Consider the following 18183-nt stretch of genomic DNA (forward strand, 5'->3'; position numbering starts at 1 on the left):
GTGGCTGGCAGAAACTTCTCATGCAGGAGCTGGGGTTGGCTGGGCAAAGTCTAGCCATGCATGCCACTCCTGGGGCTTTATCTGCTTTGCTTCCACATGCTAACTGAGCACAGCAGTGCTTAGTGTATTCACTGGGTAGGCAGGAGGCTGTGGTTAAAGGCAGTTGACATCGGGTGGTCAATATTGTTCAAGGATATTAGCCTTCAAAAGACAGATGATAGAGAAATCCCTGGCAGAGAGCCTTTCTGGTTCAGTTATCATTTATTAGAGCAGTCAGCTCATCCTCAAAGCCTCAGAGACTATCCCCTGTTGATTTTTATTCAACCTCTTTCCTTTGAAAATGATCTCATATTTTGAAGTTTGCAGTTAACCATTCATAAATTATTAAGCAGTGGCTAAATTAAGCACATGTGCGTAACCCAGACTTGGCTCCTTGAGAGATGCCTGGCTGCCAGACAGCCCTTTATAACTATCCCAGGCTGATTCTCAGAATCTGTAAATAGGTTCCTTGGGTTTTCTTCCACCTGTGGTTCCCTGCCTGGGAGCAGGCAGAAAACAGAATGTAGCTGGGGAATTCTCAAATGTTTTCGACATACAGAGCACACCTGAGGAACAGGGCTTACTTGTGGACTCGTTTTCCTGTTTGCCATGGTGAGATGACCTCATTGCCCGTTTCTAACCTTGTGGCATCCCACTGGGTGATGCTTGTGGCAACACCACCCCACACGAGATCAGCCCCATGGTTTGCCGAGGTGAGCAGGCAAACCACGGGCACGGCCGTCCTGCAGTGACCCACAGCTGCTTCAAAGAACAGCGTCACAAAACGGCACTCTTCGTAATGCACAGGGTTATTTATTTACATATACTATTACATATCATAACATCGATATATCCATATACGTGTTTATATTAATATGTGTAATACATAGATAGTTCATATGTATGTGATCTATATGTAATAGTATTTAATGTAACAGATAATATACAGGATGCATTAACACCTGTATTATTACACACACGGTAACACACAGGAATATTATGCGCAGGGCCTCGCCCCCGGCCCGGCCCGGCCCTGCCCCCGGCCCGCCCCGGCTGCCCCCCCGTTCTGGGGCGGTTGGTCCGGCCCCCCGCGCTTCCGCCTCGCGCCGGGCCTGGTTCCGGTGTCCGCCCTGCGGCCCCTCCCGCCGCCGCCGCCGCCGCCGCGATGGTGCCGCTGTGGCGGTCCCGCTGCCTCGGCCGCGCGCTGGGCCGCTCGCTGCGCGCCCTCCGGCAGGTACGGCCCGCGGGCAGCGGCCGCGGGGAGCGGGCGGCAAGGGAGGGCGGCGGCCGGGCGGGCGAGGTCGGCGGCGCCAAGGGCACCGGGACGCGTCCCCTGCTGCCGGGCGCTCCGCACCGCCGCCCCGGGGCGCGGCAGGGCCGGGCACGGGAAGGGCCGGCGAGGCTGTCCCCCAGCGGGGGCCGCGGTGGGCGCGGCGCTGCCCGTTCCCCGCGGGTGCCGCTGCTCCGCGGGCAGGCCCGGCCCGCGGGAAGGGCGCGGCACCGGCAGAGCCGGGCGGCGGGAAGGGCTGGCGGGAAGGGCTGCGAACGGCGCCGCGCTCGGGCTCCGCCGGCCCGCCCGTCAGCGGCATTTGGGGCCCTCGCTGCTGGCAGCCACCGGCCTGCGCTGGCAGAGACCCCCCGGCCGGGGCGCGCCGGTGCGGGACCGGCAGCAACCGGCGCGCGGTTTGGTGTTTGAATCCTGTGCTCGGCTTTCAGGGCAGACGGTGGTAACACTGCTGGCTGCAGCGTGGGCTTAACCCTGGGGCTGCCCTTGGCCAGCCGCGTCCTGTGTCCTGCTGCTCACACCTTCCATTTCAGCTTCATGTGCACACACATGTATGTGCATACCTACGGCATGAGAAAGATCACTTCTCTTCCAGTGACCAGCTGGAGCCTTCCAGCATGAGACTTGGTTTTAGACATGCTGTAAATGTAGGCAAGCAAGTGTTGACAGCCAGTTGTAATGTACCAACACCTTTGTGTGTATACATGTAAAACTGTGTTATGAACAACTTACAAGTAACTGTATAGTTACAGTTTATTATAGATATATTAGAGAAAAATTGGTTATAATGCAGTTTTAACAAGCCTATTAAAGTGTCATTTTAGCAATATTTAACCTTTGTCAGCTCTCAGTGGTGTTGTGTAATTATAAAGAACAGGAAGAAATCAGATGGAGTATTCAAACCTTTTACAAAACTAGTCTGAAAATCGGGAGGTTTTAGGCTGAAGGCTAGTTAACCTGTTAGATCTACTGAAAGAGTTATAGTAGTAGTTTGCTTTCCATTTGAACAGCGATATGGGAAGTAAATTTTGATTATTATGTAAAACAGGCTTTTTGGAGAGATAGAAGAAAATTCCAGAACTTGGCAAACCTCTGATGGCAGAAGTGAGAACAGTAGACATGTACAAAATTCAGAAGTGGAGGATTGAATGGGGGAAGAGTGGAGTCAGTGAGGGTGAGGGAGGGTTGACTGGGTTTTGACTGTCTGTAGAAGAAGAAAAGGTTCTGAATTCATATCAAGTAGAAACCAGGAATGTGCATCAATAGCTTGTAGCACGTAAGAGTTGGGGCAGGAGCAGGCAGACATTGAAGGCTATGTGAAAAACTCCAGAGAAGAGCTAGTCTGGAAAAGGTAGGTTTGATCAGGGGCTGCGTAAAGTGCTTTGAGAATCAAATCCTTCTGTTTATGGGCAGGAGTTCGTAAAGAACTTTTTCTTTCCTGTTTGATCCTCCCCTCATGGCTGGAGGAGTTCTGAGCCTGTTGTCTTAGTAACAGCATCCACCACTCAGCATTATCTCCATCCCATCGTGGCACCTGCCCTCCCATGCTATATATAATTGTTTTGATACCCATGAAAGCCGTGCAGCGGGATTTTCGTGTGGAGCAGGGGTTTGTGCTCATCTTTGTTGGAGCAGCAGCTGCTTTGCTCTCAAGAAGCCATGGCTGGAGAGCCAATTGCTGCTTTGCCTGTTTTTGGAGCTGCACTGCACTGGCCTTCTGGTTTGCCTCTGTTCAAATGAGCTGCACTGTCACGTTCATCAGATTCCTTACCTGAACTGGTCCCTCACTGTTGGTATACAGGCTGTTGTTTTGGCTGATGTATTCCATCCTTTATTTCAGTGTGTAGTGACCTACTGGAAGGTGATGGCTCCATAAAGGTGTAGCCTGGGACGGTGCATGCCAGGGTCACTTTCACGTAGTAACAGTTATAAAAACGATTCTGAGAGGTCATGTGAAACAAGAGGGAAATATTAATCACTTGGTACATGAGTCACTGGCTAATTAGACCAAGATTTCTTTCCCCCAGTGAAGGCTGTCTTTTTAAACTGACCCAAAGTGCCAATGCCACGTAGCAAAACTTAAATATTTCCATTCTCACTGAAAAAGCTCCAGTAGAAGGCAGAGGGCAGATTTAGCCAAGTATCCAGGAAGAGGTGCAGTCAGAATGATTCCTTCAGGGAAAAAAGGGAACAGGAAGCAGCCCTGTCCAGCGTCTTCTGAAGCTGAATGTTCATCTCAGAGGTACTGTGGTTAAGAGATAGACACACACAGCAGTTCTGCAGAATGTAATCCAGTGAAATCACAATATCTTTTATTAGTGGCTTCCTCCTCACATTAAGCTCTTCCCCTAATTTCTTAACCTTAAGGGCAAAGGGTAGAGTGATACCAATTTTTTCTTTAATTTTGCTACTTGCCACCACTGGTGGAAGAGAGCTGCAGATGTATTTTCTCACAGCAATTTATTGTAGGACAGACCTTCTACATTTTCTTTTTTGTTTTAACTCCACAGTAAACTGGTCCTGAGCAAATAAAATTCTCTGGTTTTGCATCAGTCTGAGGCTGTTCCTTTCTTAACAATTTATTGTCTGGTGTGCTAGGAATGCCTTTAACCATTTTTTTTAATAAAGCACCCAAGGAAACAGTAATGGCTAGAGGGGAACTCAGGTTGCTTGATACTCAGTTTGTGATTGACTCCATGCTATCTTGGACACTACAGAAAGTGGAAAAAATATGATCAATACAGAGTGCTGAGGATTGTGGTATCTAGAGAGCTGACCCAGTGGAGGGCTGACCCACTTAAGTTGGAGTTTGTCTTACTGATCCTGGCTTAGAGCTGGCTCTACACAAACCAGATCTGAGTTAGCAGGGACCAGTGCTGCACCAGGATTAGTTATTGTTGCATTCAAGATGACTCTACAAAGTCTGCACATTGCTTCCTGCTTTCCCTTACCCAGGCAGACTTGGGGCAGGGGCTCCAGCAGGCCCTGCCAGAAGCCGGTTTTGCAGGACTGTTGGTTCGGGATTGTTGATCCCTGCACTGAACTGCCGAGCAGGGCAGCTGTGTGGTGTTGTGCTGGAGCTTAGCAGTAAGTCACACTGGCTGCCTGCATCCTTGGCACAGCTAATCATAACCCCGTTGAATTGCCCATTGATCACTGAGTTGTCTCTGTGTTAATATCCAACAGTCAAATCCATTTATAAGCTTGGATAATTAAATCACCAATGGGTAGATTCCAGGCCTGTTAGTAGTTTTGATACAAAGTGTTCAATGAAAACATTTTTGTATGCTGCAGCACTCAGTCCTGTAGATGGTGTGCCAAGCTTAAGTATATTGTTGGTCCTTGGTCTCTGTTGTCTTGCCACACAGCTCCTTAAATTATTTTGATATTTAAGGTCAGTTATATCCCATCCTGGATATAACTGAAGCTGAAATCAGAGCTTGTATGCAAACTTCAGATGCTGAAGGCGTGAAGGAAATCTAACTTTTACCTTAGCTGCTGGATAAGGGTGCTTTGAGCTCTTGAGTTGCTGTCATTCTAAGCCAGTCAAGTGCCTTTCCATCATGGCTACAGTGCTATTTTCCAATTGCTTTTAAAGAGCTCTTATCTTTTCCAATCCTGCAGGTTTGATGTGAGACCATTATGTAATAACAGTAGGGGAAATATTGGAATATTTTGAAATGTGTTCTACTTTTGAGCACTGCTATGCTGAGCTAGGAGTGCAGTCAATGATTACACAGGTATGAAGTGAAACATCAAATAATGTGGAGTTCCTGGCTAACTGACCGCAGTAGAAATTTTGCCACTGAGAGGAGTTCTGGTCTTCTGGAGTTCAAAGGCTCCATAGCTGTAGAAAAAAAAATTAAAACACCTAGATGCTGCATTCATGACTGTAAGCGTAAACATCATAGGATGTATTATCATCATATCCAGTAGCTACCCTTTACCTTCTCATTCATAGCAAATTCTGTTGGAAATCTGTTCCTTCTTAAAGAGAAAAATGTGCATGAGAAGGTCAAAACTTCTGGATCCAGAACTGAAAAATGCAAGTACCAAATTTAACATCACTGCATCATGAAGCACCCTGGGAGGAGACAAAGGATAAAGAAGGGCATAGGTGTTCTGCTCTAGCACACTGTGGGAAAGTGGTATGCATGCAGACTGGAGAATGGGAATGGTGGGTCCTGTGTCTGATTCAGATCTCAGGGAAAAACCAAAGTCCTAGGATGGGTTTGTCTTCTTGCAATGCTGATACAGCCTTTTCTCTCTACAGGGGAACTGTACTCTGGCAAGATGCCCTCTGTCTGGTGAGTCTTACACTTTTATTTAATTTCAGGCTACCTAGAAAGAGGTAGATGGTACCTAGAACTGATGATGGAGGTTGGTAATAGGTCTGATTGGGGTTTATTTCTTTCAGTCATGTAGTGAAGAAGCAGTGGAATGAGCTAAGTTTCCATGGGAGTGCCTCCCTTGCCTAATGTACAATGCTGCCTGATCCATTTGGCTCTGGTGAAGATTTCATAGCAGCAGCACAGTGTATTTCAGGCATTGCAGTGCTTGAAGCATATGCTGTTGCAGAGCCCTAGCTCTCTAATAAACTCCTTTGAAAATTATGAATGAATATAAAGTGACATGTCAAATCTAGTGTGCCTGTGAACTCCACTTCGAGGCTTAAACTGTTTTTCCTTAGAGCTCTGGTTTTTCTAGTTGTACTGTAGAAATTGTGCTGATTTTTTAAAAAATCAAGTGGGGAAATGGCTCTTCCCTTTGGCATTGTGTGGTTGAGATAATTATGTTCTCCAGTTACTACACTGACTCTCTTTAAGATCAGTCTGGAAAACTGCCCAGTGCCCTGTAAGTGACAAAGGACAGGAGTCCATAATTTAAAAATGCAGTGTCAGGGCACATAGCAGTGTGGGAAGAGGACAATCTGAAACTGGGAAGTTGTGCAAATATTTCCCTACTGCACGTTTCGGAAAATAATTTTCTCTGGACACGGAGTGGGCAGAGAAGAAGGGTGATGGTGGCTCATGACTTTGCCCTACACCCTCTTTTCAGTCCTGTTTTTCCTCCTTAGCTGTGTCTGTGACTGCAAAGCTTTCTGGGGTGCCTCTTACAGGGCTGTTACCTTGCTCCATACTTCGTATGGGTGTGGATAACTCCACAATTCTGGAGGTGGTTCCTCATAGCTCTTTCCTGGTTTTGCTCTGAACGGGGTAGCTGCTGCTTTGTTTGCCCTTTTCAAAGTTATCCTTATTAGCTTTGTTGTCAAGCTATAACTGTTTTCTCCATCCCTATAAATCTAGATGAAGACAAAACCACTGTTCTTGGCAAGCTCTGGGCAGGTTTGATGGCACTGAGGTGTCTCTGCATGGATATATTCCCCATTTGGTCCCAAATTTCTTTCGGGGCGGGCAGTGGTGTCCTCTGCCTTCTTTTATCTGATGAGGATACTTGAGGGCTGAACAGCTGGATAATATAACTCCTTTCTCATTCACAGGTGTGTCTGGGAGCCAAGGACTGGCTTACACAAACAGCAGGAAGCTTGTGTAAGTATCCACAGAAAAAACTTCATGTAGGCAGACTGAGGCTGCTCTAGCCATGATAAGATTTGAGGTCTGAGAATCAGAATATGGTTGGCTGTCATGAAATCCTTGTGCACATCATAGAAGTATGGAGCTAACCCTAACAAAATCTAGGTTTTGCAGGTTGAGAACTGAAAACAGGCTTTGTCTGCAGCCAGATACTGGGACAGGGAAGGGACAGGAATGAGGAAACCAGTGATAAATAAATGTATACTCTTTGAGAATCCAACTAGAGGTGTTCTTTGCTCTATGATGGTCTTCTGGTAGATTTTCTGTCAGGAGAAGCGGGGTCATTCACAGAGCTGTTGTTCATATGTCAGGATTTGCACTAATGAGGTAGTTTTATAGAAATGTATTTGGGGAAATAACCATAAGAGTACATGCATAAAAGCCTGAAATACTTTTAAATCCTTTGTTTGTACAAAGTAACCCGTGCCAGAGGAAATGCTAAAGCATGTTTGTTTCAGTTTTCCAAATGTGATGTCAGTAGATAGAAAAATCATCCTTTGGAATGTAGGGATTGCTAGCTCCCTGTAAAGAAACATGGTGGAGGGAAATAGCTGGTTTTTGGATGCGTTGCCGTAGGCAATTTATGATGCTTTTTTTTTTTTTTTTTTTTTTTGGAGCAATCTAACAACTTCTGTAGAGGTGACAGTCCTAATCTAGATGTAAAAAAATTGTTGCTGCACTAGTCTTGGGCATTGCATGGGCTGGCCAGGTCACCCTTTAATTTAAACTATGAGGGTTCTGTAGGGTTGTCTGTATAAATGAAAATTCCTTATGTATCAGTTCTCACTGAGTTTCTGAGAGCACTAATGATGGTAGGATGTAATGCTTCCTTTCTTACTAGATTGTTGCAGCTTGAACAGTAAATAGGAGTCCTTTGGAACAAACACATCAGAACAGCCGAGTGGCCTTTCACATCAGTTAAGCAAGTGTAAATTCTGTACTTGGTGCTGGCAGCCTGCAGAGGAATGTTCTTCTGTGTTCATACTTTTCTCTCTTTCTGCAGAGTAAATAGCTCCAGTGTCTTCACTGTCCGCTACTTCAGAACCACTGCGGTACATAGTAAGTAAAAAGGCAGGAATCAGCCTGATGCTTCTTTTGCTTCCTCTTGCTGTCCTGCCAGCAGCTACTTTCCATCTTTGGTCAAGGCTCACTGCTGTCCTACCTGCATGGATGACTCAGGGTTTATATCCCCAGGGCCCTAAAGATTTTGTCTGGCATTCACAAGTCACAATGTGGCTTTCAGTCAATTGTGAATTTCTCTGGTGTTTAAATGTTGATCAGTGTAGAAGCGAGGAGACGGACAGCAATTGATGTCTGATGGCCTACCCTCTTTAGCAGAGTTGTGATGACAAGAGTGAAGCAATACCATAAATTTTTAGCTCTGAAAGCAGTCAAGTCTGTTTGTCTCTCTCACAGGGGATGACGTGGTTACGGTGAACACACCAGCCTTTGCAGAGTCAGTCACAGAAGGAGATGTCAGGTGGGAGAAAGGTAAGCAGTTGCCTCTTCATGACATTCTCATCACTGCTACTGCTGTGTTGAACACCTTGGGTATGCATTACAGTTCACTGGCTGATATCTTGCTCTGTGCCTTTCAGTCTTTGACAAATGAGGCATTTAATTGCAGCCTCATTTAATTGAAGCCTCAGCTTCATTCTTAACCTCTAAAGGATTGAGAATTTCAGTTATTGCCTCATCACCTCTCTGTCAGGGGTAGTGTTGGATGAGGGGAGATGTCTGAGCTGGAATCAGACTCTTAACTGTGCAGTAGATTGCTTGAGCTAGTCTTTTCTTTAGAAGTTGTGGAGAACTGGGATGAAAAAGTTACGGGTTAGTGTGGGAAACTGCTGTGGGTAAAGAGGGGAGGCCAGAGCACACCTCCCTCCTCACAGTGGTCTTCATATCTGTCATTCAGCTGTTGGAGACACAGTGGCGGAAGATGAAGTGGTGTGTGAGATTGAAACAGACAAGGTAGGAGTTTCTGGACCAAAGTTTTTCTAGTTCTGGAGCAGGTACCCTGTATGGCTTCTCTCCTGCTAAGAGCTGCTAGAGCCTACAGGACCCTGACTGTGTCTCCTGCTCTCTTCATGGAGAAAAGCTTTTCTATCTAGTATGAAAACTTGCTGTCCCTTAAGTGAGAATTCTTGATAACCCTTACTCATCCATTTGATTAATCATCACTGGTGTTGTTGTTTATTGGAGCTGTAATTTTACTCCTCCTTCCTATTTGAGTGCTTTGAGTTTTGAGACCTGTTTGTGTTTAAGCAAAGGAGAAATCTGCACGCCATAGGTTGTCTTCAGATAATTTTAAATTTAGTCTTTAAGTTTATCTACCCCTGAAAGGACTGTTAAGCCTTGAAGTTCTTGCTGAATTCTGTTTTCAGCTTTGCTGTCAGGAAGATGCTGGCAGTGGGTCAGTTCTTGACTCTACCCTGGAGATCAGGCTGTATGTTACACTGCCAGCATCTAAAGCCTCTAAGTATTGGCACAAAATCCTGGTGGAGGGTGTGAAAACTGGTGCAAATAGTGTGAGACATAGCTGCTGTCTGTGCCAAATTACAATGTGTATATGCACATATTGCATCTTCTCTTGGGTGCTTGTTCTCCAACTGATGTTTGGGGAGAATTTCACTGCTTTTCTTTTCTTTCAGACATCAGTGCAAGTTCCAGCCCCAGCAGCTGGTGTGATTGAAGCCCTTCTGGTACCCGATGGTGGCAAAGTGGAAGGGGGGACACCTCTATTCAAACTCAGGAAAACTGGAGGTAAGTCAGGCATGTATGACTTGCCTTTGTGTTTCTGCCAGTTTTTTTCTGAAGTTTTAAGCATTTAGAATAAAATGCTTTTTAACATTTAGTAAAGCATTTAGACAAATCCTGAGAGAGGTTAAATAATTCCTCCATCTGCCTCTGTAACTGGAAGAAAATACTCCTATTCTGTTGTCCATTAGAAAAGCATAATTTTAGTCCTTCTGAGGGGAGTCTTCTCTTCTGTTCCCTCTGGAGGAGACTGAGCTCTTAGCTATAACTAGTTGAGAATTTCCCTAACTCTCTTCTGTGCCCTCTTCTCTGTAGCATCCAGCCTCCTCCAGTGAGGAGGTCAAGGGTGTTGATGAGTCAAACACTTTCACAATGGCTTTCTCTTGTGGTGACTTCTGTCAGCTCAGTACTGCTGAGAACATAAAGGCACTCTGCCTGAGGGTTTACTTTTTTTTAGGTTGGTTGGACTCACAGATCTCTGCCAGTGGAAGCTGGTGCCCTTACCATGGTTCTTCCTTGTCTTTCAGCTGCTCCTGCCAAGGCTAAACCAGCAGCAGCCCCTCCTCCTCCTGCAGCCCCTGAACCTGTAGCTGCGCCTGCTCCTCCCCCTGCTGCAGCACCAATTCCCACTACGATGCCACCAGTGCCGCCTGTGTCAACTCAGCCCATCGACAGCAAACCAGGTGAGGCAGTAGCCATTTGCTCCTGTTCTTGAGTCTCTCTGCTTTGGGGGAGAATGTATAAAGTTAAAGACATCAAACAGAGGCATTTATGATTAAGGGCCCCCGCAGTATTGCTCTGCTTGCCCCAGACTGGATTGTTCAGCTATGCCTGGAACCTTCCCAGCCTAATTCAGGGCTGCTTCCATATTGTGTCACTTAAGCAAAGAGCTCAAATGTGCTTTCTACCTCAGAGCATTTTGTACCTGACTTCTGGTTTTGACTGATGTGTTTTTTACCCTCAGTGTCTGCTGTGAAGCCGGCTGCAGCCCCAGCGGCAGCCCCTCCTGGGGAGGCAGTGCCCACCAAAGGTGCCAGATCAGAGCATAGGGTAAGCTGTGAGAGCAGGGACCTTGCCAGCACTTCTGTTGCTAGGTGATAATCTGTTCTGGCTTGAGCTTTCTGGATGTGTCCATTTCCACCTGTACACACCCAGCTCGGTAGAGCTGTGACAGGTAGGAAAATTCTCTACATGAGGGAACCACTTACAGGTGGTGTGGAGGAAGAGCCTGGACCAATCTGGTACAGGTCTTTTCTAGGCAAAAGTCTTGTCTTGAGCTCTGCTGACTCAGGACAGAAGGACTCAGTGTGATCTGCTTGGTTTGTCCACAAGCCATCAGCAAAGGGTTGAGGCTGCTGAAACTGCCTTGTGCATTCTTAAGACAGCATGGTTGAGCAACCTGCTTTCTTAGCAGTCTTGCTCTCCTCACATTAGCCACACGGAAAGCTGTGCATGCTTGGAGGTCTTGAGGAATGCAGAGGTCAGAAGTAGCTATACTGTGATGCATTTCAGTACTGATTTACAAGTGAACTGTGATTGAGCAGTGAAATAAACTCCTCAACCCATTGTGCTCCTGACCTAGAGTGAAAACCTTGGCCCTAGGCAAGAGGAGGGCCTTTTGGATTTCTTGTGCATTTTGCCCTTGGTTGAGCTTTAGGCAGCTTCTGCTTATACCTTTTTAATTTGCAGGTGAAAATGAACAGGATGCGTCAGCGTATTGCTCAGCGGCTGAAAGAGGCTCAGAATACTTGTGCCATGCTGACCACTTTCAATGAGATTGATATGAGGTGAGGAGTAAACCTCTTTTTCCCTTTTTGAGTAGAAACAGGTTAAGGCAGTAATCTTTAAATAGCAGTCAAACCCTTGCAGATTTTCTTTGGAGACACTGGCAGCATGTCTTTTGGGCCCTCTTTCTTAGGTATGTACTGTAGTCTGCACATCTTCACCACGTTGGTGTTGTGGTATGAGGGGGTGCACAGCTTCCTAATGGCCTGTCGTTCCTTGGGCGTCACCTGCTGCTTGTAATAGGGGTAATCTCTGATTCCTCTTCTGTGGGCTTTTTGGTGGAAGACTGGTAAATGTTGAGCAGAAGAGCAGAAGGGGCTAGTATCACTTGCATATAGTGGCTGTTAGAAGACAGCAAGATGGAGCATCTGCTTTCTGCCACTCCACCAGGTTACTGCTTTTGGAGGTGTTTAACTTCCTGTGAGTTGGTTCTCCAGGGCTCATCAGCCTTTCAGGTGAGCATTGCTTAGGCCTAAGGCCTTTGCTGTCAAATAGTACAGCATTCTAGAGACAGATGAGCACCCTTCCCCATCCTCTCAAGCAGGTGGGGGGCTCCTGACTCGAGTGCTTGCATGGACTGAGCACACTAATGTCTTTTGAGGGTGGGCAGCTTATGTTACAGTGCATTAAGGGGAAATTGTGCCCAAATCAAATTGCCTTGTGAAATCCTATGCTACTCCTTAAGACAAAACATGTAAATATTTGGATCTCAGAACAATAAGGCTGGCAAAATAGTCTTGATTGGAGGGAAGTGCTGCAGCTTTATCTCCTCTCAGAGGCTCACTGAGGTGTCACTTTACGCCAGCCTGGGGCTCTCATTGCATCTGGTAATGTGGTTTGGATTGATTACTGTGAAGGTGATTTGTGAAGACCTGTGCTGGGGCCTCTTGCTTCCCACGGGGGTCAGTGTCTGAAAGGAGGAGACCTTAATGAGGCAGTTCCATAGCAAGTTGTATCCTCATTGCTGCAGCCCTTGTGTCTTGGGAGGCACTAATGTCTTTGGGCGGTAATCCTAACTCTAAACAAGGTTAGACACAGGAAAACAAACACTCTAAGCCACGGAAAATCCTGCTCCTTGGTGAAACTGTCTCTCCAAAGACTGAAGATCTTTGAAGGGGGAAGGGATGAACCATGCGATTCCACAGCATCTGATGTTAGGCTAGAATAGGCAGAGCTTGTAGCCACAGCTTGGTTGATGTTTTGTAAATGGCCTCAATTATGATTAGTAGAAACAGCGGGAAAACATGATTTGTCTGGTCAAGAGCTATGGGTGAACTGGCACCCACTACCATAGCTCCTGGGAAAATTCCTTTCATATTCACTCAACTCGCAAAGCCAGAGAGTTGGGTTCAAAAGTGGTGGTGTACTGTCTGGTGCTGAATTTGCAGAGTGGTTGAGGTCTTTTCCTTTGATCACTTTGATATTATTTCCTGCATGTTTACTGCTTTTGCCACATCGTGGTTTTTCACCCTTTGTGTCAGTCCAGCCACACCTGCGTTTGCTGTCTGTGGTGCCACACTGGTATGAGCACTGTTGTCTCCAGAGAATAGGTGGCAACATCAGGCCTAAGCAGGAAATATACCATGCCACATCTTGCTTCTGTTCTTGGCAGTGTGGTCCTTGCAGGTTTACCCTGGCTGTGGAGCTCGTGGTCCAGGACCAGTTTCTGTTTGATCCTTTGGCAGGAACCTTAGAGCCATCTGTATATCACACGTGAAGGCTTTTGCAGCAGACTGGAGATTTCCCGCTCGGTGGTGCAGATTTACATCTTTGTGCCTGGCACTGAAATGTGTTACAGAGTGAGGGTTTTCTTGGACTCCCTGTTCACCAGTGTTATCGTGTGTTTCGCAGCAACATCCGGGAGATGAGAGCTGTACACAAGGATACCTTTCTGAAAAAGCACAACTTGAAGCTAGGTTTCATGTCAGCTTTTGTGAAAGCTGCAGCCTTTGCTCTGCAGGACCAGCCTGTTGTGAATGCAGGTGAGTGGTGACCCTTGCTGGTGTCTTGCATGTCTAGGGAACATGGCAGAATGGGGGAAAGCCAATGGCCAAGTCCATGGCAGGAGTAGTAGCTTGGAGAAGCAAGTCAAGTGCACAGAAAACATGGGGACAGTCCTGCATGCTGCTGCTGATTTTGCTAAAGCCACTCACATAGGCAGAGAGCAGCTTGCCAAGAGGGACTCGATCAGGAAGGGGTGACCAGGAGTGGGGCTGGGGCCTTGCATATGCAGCTTGCAGAAGCCTGCTGGTTGGTGTACAGGTGGCTGCTGTAGGCACAGTGCAGTTCCTGGGTGTGTCAGAGGTGCTTGCTGAAATGCAGAAGAACAGATTAACCAAGGGGAGAATAACTGAGGAGGATTGAACAGTGTGGACTGTTTTCTTTCTGTCTATCCTGGTGCCTCTCCCACAGGTACAGCAAGGAATCACTCTTTGGAGTTATGTATAAGCTAGACATCAGCAAGTTGTTATGATTTTTTTAGTATGTCAAACCCTTATTCTGTCAAACCCCAGGTTCTGCACATGTAACACAAGTTTTTTCTCTTTCTAGTGATTGATGACACGACCAAAGAGATTGTGTACAGGGACTATGTGGACATCAGTGTTGCTGTAGCAACTCCCCGGGTAGGTACTTTGGATGCTTTGTCCATGCTTCCCGCAGCCTTTCGTATGGGATGATCATACACTTTGAGCCAGCTCAGCTTTGTACTCTGCTTCAGCAGAAATTAACTGATAAGACTGATTCTTATCAGACCAAGAATATTCTACCACTATATTAATCTCAGTAAGAGATCTGGTAACAGGGTCAATATAGATTTCAATTGTTAATGAGTAGGGCCAGGTTAGGGAAGCCCTTTCTTGTAGTGAATCCATGACGTAGTAAAAGCTTTGAACATCCTGTTCTCTGGCTAACTTTGCTGTGCTGTTCCAAAGAGATGTGTCTGTCCAGGGAGAGTATGGGATGGAGTTACAGATGTTGAATTGGTGAATTACCTTCTTGATAAGAAGGTTCTGCTATGAAGCAGAGGTTTGACAAGGACTGAAGTTATGTTACTGTCTTCTCCCAAAGTCTAGGGGAGGCCCAGAAAAAAGAGGTGAGGCAAAGAGGTGCCAGCTGAAATCTCCCAGTGCCTCACCTGGGAATTTATTAATGTGGAGCTGGCTCCAGACAGACCTGGTTGATTTTATGAGACAGGCTAGCAAAGGCAAAGATGATGGCTCAATTTAAGGTGTCAGCCTTTGACATGTGTCATGCCAGGTTTCCTGTCAGGCTACCAGGGTGTGAGGCAGCTCTGCCAACCAGCTGCTGTGGGCTGATGGGGAGGCAGGAGCTCTCTGGGCCTGTGTCCAGATTCCTGCCGCATGACAGCTATCTGTGTGTCACTGCACTGAATTTGCTATTCATGGACTTTGCTTCTCCCCAGGGTCTGGTGGTCCCTGTGGTTAGGAATGTAGAAAACATGAACTTTGCTGACATAGAGCGTGCTATCTACGAGTTGGGGGAGAAGGTAAGGAAAATTTTCTGAAGGGGGTTTGGAGGAATGGAAATTGGAAATTCTGGATCGTCATGTATTGATTTGGTCTCTGTGTCGTCATCTCTGACCTCTAACACACTGAGTTGTGCTGTGGGGAGTGATCCAGTTACATGGCTGGCTGTTCCTTTACCTTCTAGGACAGCTCTACTTTTGCTCGTCCAGAAGACTGCAATCTGTGCATTAGTGACATGGTGCATCTTCACCTTTGTCTTTAGAGGCCAAGGCTGAACTGCCCTGGGGTAGAAGTCCCTGTGTCTGTCTCCTGCAAAAGCAGGAGTTGGAAGCAAAGGCGAGAGAATCCTTCCCCAAAGCCAGTAGATGTTCACACTAAACACAGGATGCATTTTCGAGCAATTTGTGCTGGTTTTCAGCTGAACAAATCAATAAGCAAAGCTCTTGCAATTAGTATTTATTCCTGGAGAGAGTGGATGTCCAAACCCTCGTTCTTTGCTCTCTGTAGTCTGTGTGGCTTTCTAAGACCTTATTTTTACTTCTAGGCACGGAAGAATGAACTGGCCATTGAAGACATGGATGGTGGCACTTTCACAATCAGCAATGGTGGAGTTTTTGGGTCACTCTTTGGAACACCTATCATTAACCCACCCCAGTCTGCCATCTTAGGCATGCATGCCATCTTTGACAGGCCCGTGGCTGTGGGAGGCAAGGTAGGTGGACCTGCACAGGAGGTTTTAGGGAACGAAGGATAGGGTTCAGCACACTGAGGACCTTTTTCTAAGGAGTTGGTGTCACTTCTGAAACACTTCAGTGTGAAGAAGGAGCAGAGACTAATGGGTATATGGCACCTTTGCTGGCCCTGGTACTTGGCCTGAGCTGTGCAGGGGACTTTGTTCTATCTGTGAGTGGGCAAACTGGTTATAATCTGCTTAGGTGTGGGAAGGAGGAAGTTGTCGCCTTTGTGATAGGGAACGGTTCCAGAAAGGGACCTTATCTTGTATGTGGCATGGACCCAGCCTGGGTGTGTGTGGGTAGATAATATTGCCAGGCAGAACACATCCAGGAGCGCCTGCATGCAGGATTTGGGATGGGAAGAAGCCAGGTCTTCCCTGAATTCACAGGAGGGGACCATGCAGGCAGGGGCAGGAGTGCAAGCTCACTAATCCCCTGTCCCTCCTCAGATCGAGGTGCGGCCTATGATGTTCGTGGCGCTGACCTACGATCACCGGCTCATCGACGGCAGAGAGGCCGTGACCTTCCTGCGCAAGATCAAGGCAGCGGTGGAGGATCCCCGCGTGCTGCTGCTCGACCTGTAGGGCAGCCACACCCCCACACAACCCACCCAGGACAGGGCCGCAGCACCAGCAGGGACGATGCAGGGCATTCAGGAACTGGCAGGGGTCATTCCAGTCTTTCTTCCTCCGCTGTGATTGGAGCTGTCCCAGAGGGAATTACAGGGATAGCTCCTACCTCCTTTCCTATTTTGTTTAATGAAGGTTTAGTATCTCACAAGAACTGCCATGGCGTGGGCCAACCACTAATGGCACTGCCTTTCCAGAGCCATCTGTGTGGCATCCTCTCCCTCAGAGCACCAAACTCTCACCTCTAGCTTGTTCTATACCACTGGAAACTGCTTGCTGCTGCTGTGCTAGGGTACCCTTCCCTGCCCCTCCATGGCAGGTTCAGCTTTATTGCCTAGCACTAAGGTTCCTGGGAGGGAGAGGAGAGGAAAGGCTACTGTCCTGTCCATGTTTTGCTTGAAAATATTTCACACTCATCTGCCTTGCAAGGGTGGTGTGACCCCAAGGCCACTTGCAGGAAAAGTTTTGGTCAGAGCAGGGCTTGAGGTAGGTGTCATGCTTCTGGCAGTGCCCTAGTTACACTCCCTCCACAGACAGTAACACGGGGTGGCAGCTCCCCTACTTTCCCTTGGCAATTGTCTTTCACCAGCCCAGTCACTGTGGCATGAATGTTCTTGTTGGGCGGGACCTGTGTGGAGGTAGCACTGTTCTGGGGACAGCCCTTTCACCATTGCCTGCCCGACATGGGGTGAGAGGCAGCCCCTGCAGCTCTCCGTGCCGCCCAGCTCACTGGCGGTGGCTCTGCTGGCTTCCTGCGTGCGGGGGCTTGGCCTGCTCCCAGCCCACACGGCTGGGGGCCAGGCCTTTCACTGGAATGGGTATCCCAGCCCTCGGGTGCTGGTTCTGGGGGGAGGGGGGCAGTTCTTAATCTGATAGCGCACACATGAGTTGAGGGGTGAGGGGGTTGCTAGTGCCTGCAAAGTCTATTACTCTTACCCCCTACACAGAACTTGTAATAAAAATATTTAACACAGCGGATTTTAAATGAAATAAAACTCTGCAACGACTGCAAGGTGGGGTGTGTTTGAGTGGGCAAGGACTCTGGCATCAGCAGCATCCTGAGTGTAGTGCAAGACTTGTCTTTGGTGGTGAGAGGAAAGAGGCAATAGAAGCTAAGCCCATCGCTAGTGGTACTAAATTGAGTCTTCTGTGCCTGTGGACACTGCTGGACTCAAACTCTGCCAAAGAATTGGCTCCTCCCAGGAAAGAGGTGGTTTTTAGGGCTGGAAATCATCCTTTTCTAGCAGAACTGTTGCAGATGGTGAGGAATTCCCAGTGTTAGCTAAAGGACATGATGGCCAAGAGGGAGACCTGGGACAGGTTAATAAAGTTTTTCAGAGGTTGAATTTTTGCTGCTGCAACAGGACAGTTGTAGTTCATGCAAGTGTGGACAGGCTTTTGCAGAGGGAGAAAGGAAGCAAGAACAAGGAAGAGTGGAAGCTGTCTGTGATGCTGGCTGTTTTCCTAAGAAGCTGTCCTTGTTGAGACAACACAAAATCATTCTGGGATCATGGCAGGGTTTTCCCAGTGCTGACTTCAACTTCAGAGATGGCTTACCCTTCCCAGCTACAGCTGAAGAGGGCAGCCCCTTGTAACAGAAAACGACTGCACTCACAGCTGCCAAGCAGATGAAAGGGAGGGCAGTTCCTGGTACTGCTGCCTGCATTTTCCTGGCATCTAGGGAAAAAACAGAGTGCAGAGTCAGCTTTTTTGCCTGGCCCTGGCTGAGATAGGTTAGGGGAAGAGGAGAAAACCCTTCCATGTTCTGGGAAGGGTAGAGAGTGTAATTCTTGCACAAGTAAGTTGAGTGAAAGAGAAGGTTTTGATTAAAAAATGCTTGCACGCAGCCTCTGTGCTGGTTTAAGATACGGA

At 47.4% G+C, this 18183-nt stretch overlaps 1 protein-coding gene across 1 annotated transcript; it reads left to right on the forward strand.

The window, feature by feature from the left end:
• Positions 1 to 1116: 1116 nt before the first annotated feature.
• On the forward strand, positions 1117 to 17323 carry DLST (dihydrolipoamide S-succinyltransferase). The gene is made up of 15 exons (XM_030274698.4): positions 1117 to 1273; positions 5598 to 5631; positions 6825 to 6873; positions 7922 to 7977; positions 8335 to 8409; positions 8834 to 8889; positions 9570 to 9681; positions 10203 to 10358; positions 10640 to 10725; positions 11365 to 11462; positions 13312 to 13442; positions 14011 to 14084; positions 14885 to 14968; positions 15493 to 15660; positions 16132 to 17323. The coding sequence occupies exons 1-15, from the start codon at positions 1205 to 1207 to the stop codon at positions 16264 to 16266; spliced, it is 1383 nt and encodes a 460-aa protein (XP_030130558.1). The 5' UTR covers positions 1117 to 1204; the 3' UTR covers positions 16267 to 17323.
• Positions 17324 to 18183: the final 860 nt, after the last annotated feature.

This window comes from Taeniopygia guttata, chromosome 5 (genome assembly GCF_048771995.1).
Source record: "Taeniopygia guttata chromosome 5, bTaeGut7.mat, whole genome shotgun sequence".
NCBI classification, from domain to species: Eukaryota; Metazoa; Chordata; class Aves; order Passeriformes; family Estrildidae; genus Taeniopygia; species Taeniopygia guttata.

What these genes read in the sequence shown, in the direction of transcription:
- DLST (XM_030274698.4), top strand. Translation starts at nt 1,205, where the DNA reads ATGGTGCCGCTGTGGCGGTCCCGCTGCCTCGGCCGCGCGCTGGGCCGC. An exon ending in GGCAAGATGCCCTCTGTCTG is followed by an intron (nt 5,632 to 6,824) that starts GTGAGTCTTACA and finishes TCTCATTCACAG; the next exon opens with GTGTGTCTGGGAGCCAAGGA. An exon ending in TTCAATGAGATTGATATGAG is followed by an intron (nt 11,463 to 13,311) that starts GTGAGGAGTAAA and finishes TGTGTTTCGCAG; the next exon opens with CAACATCCGGGAGATGAGAG.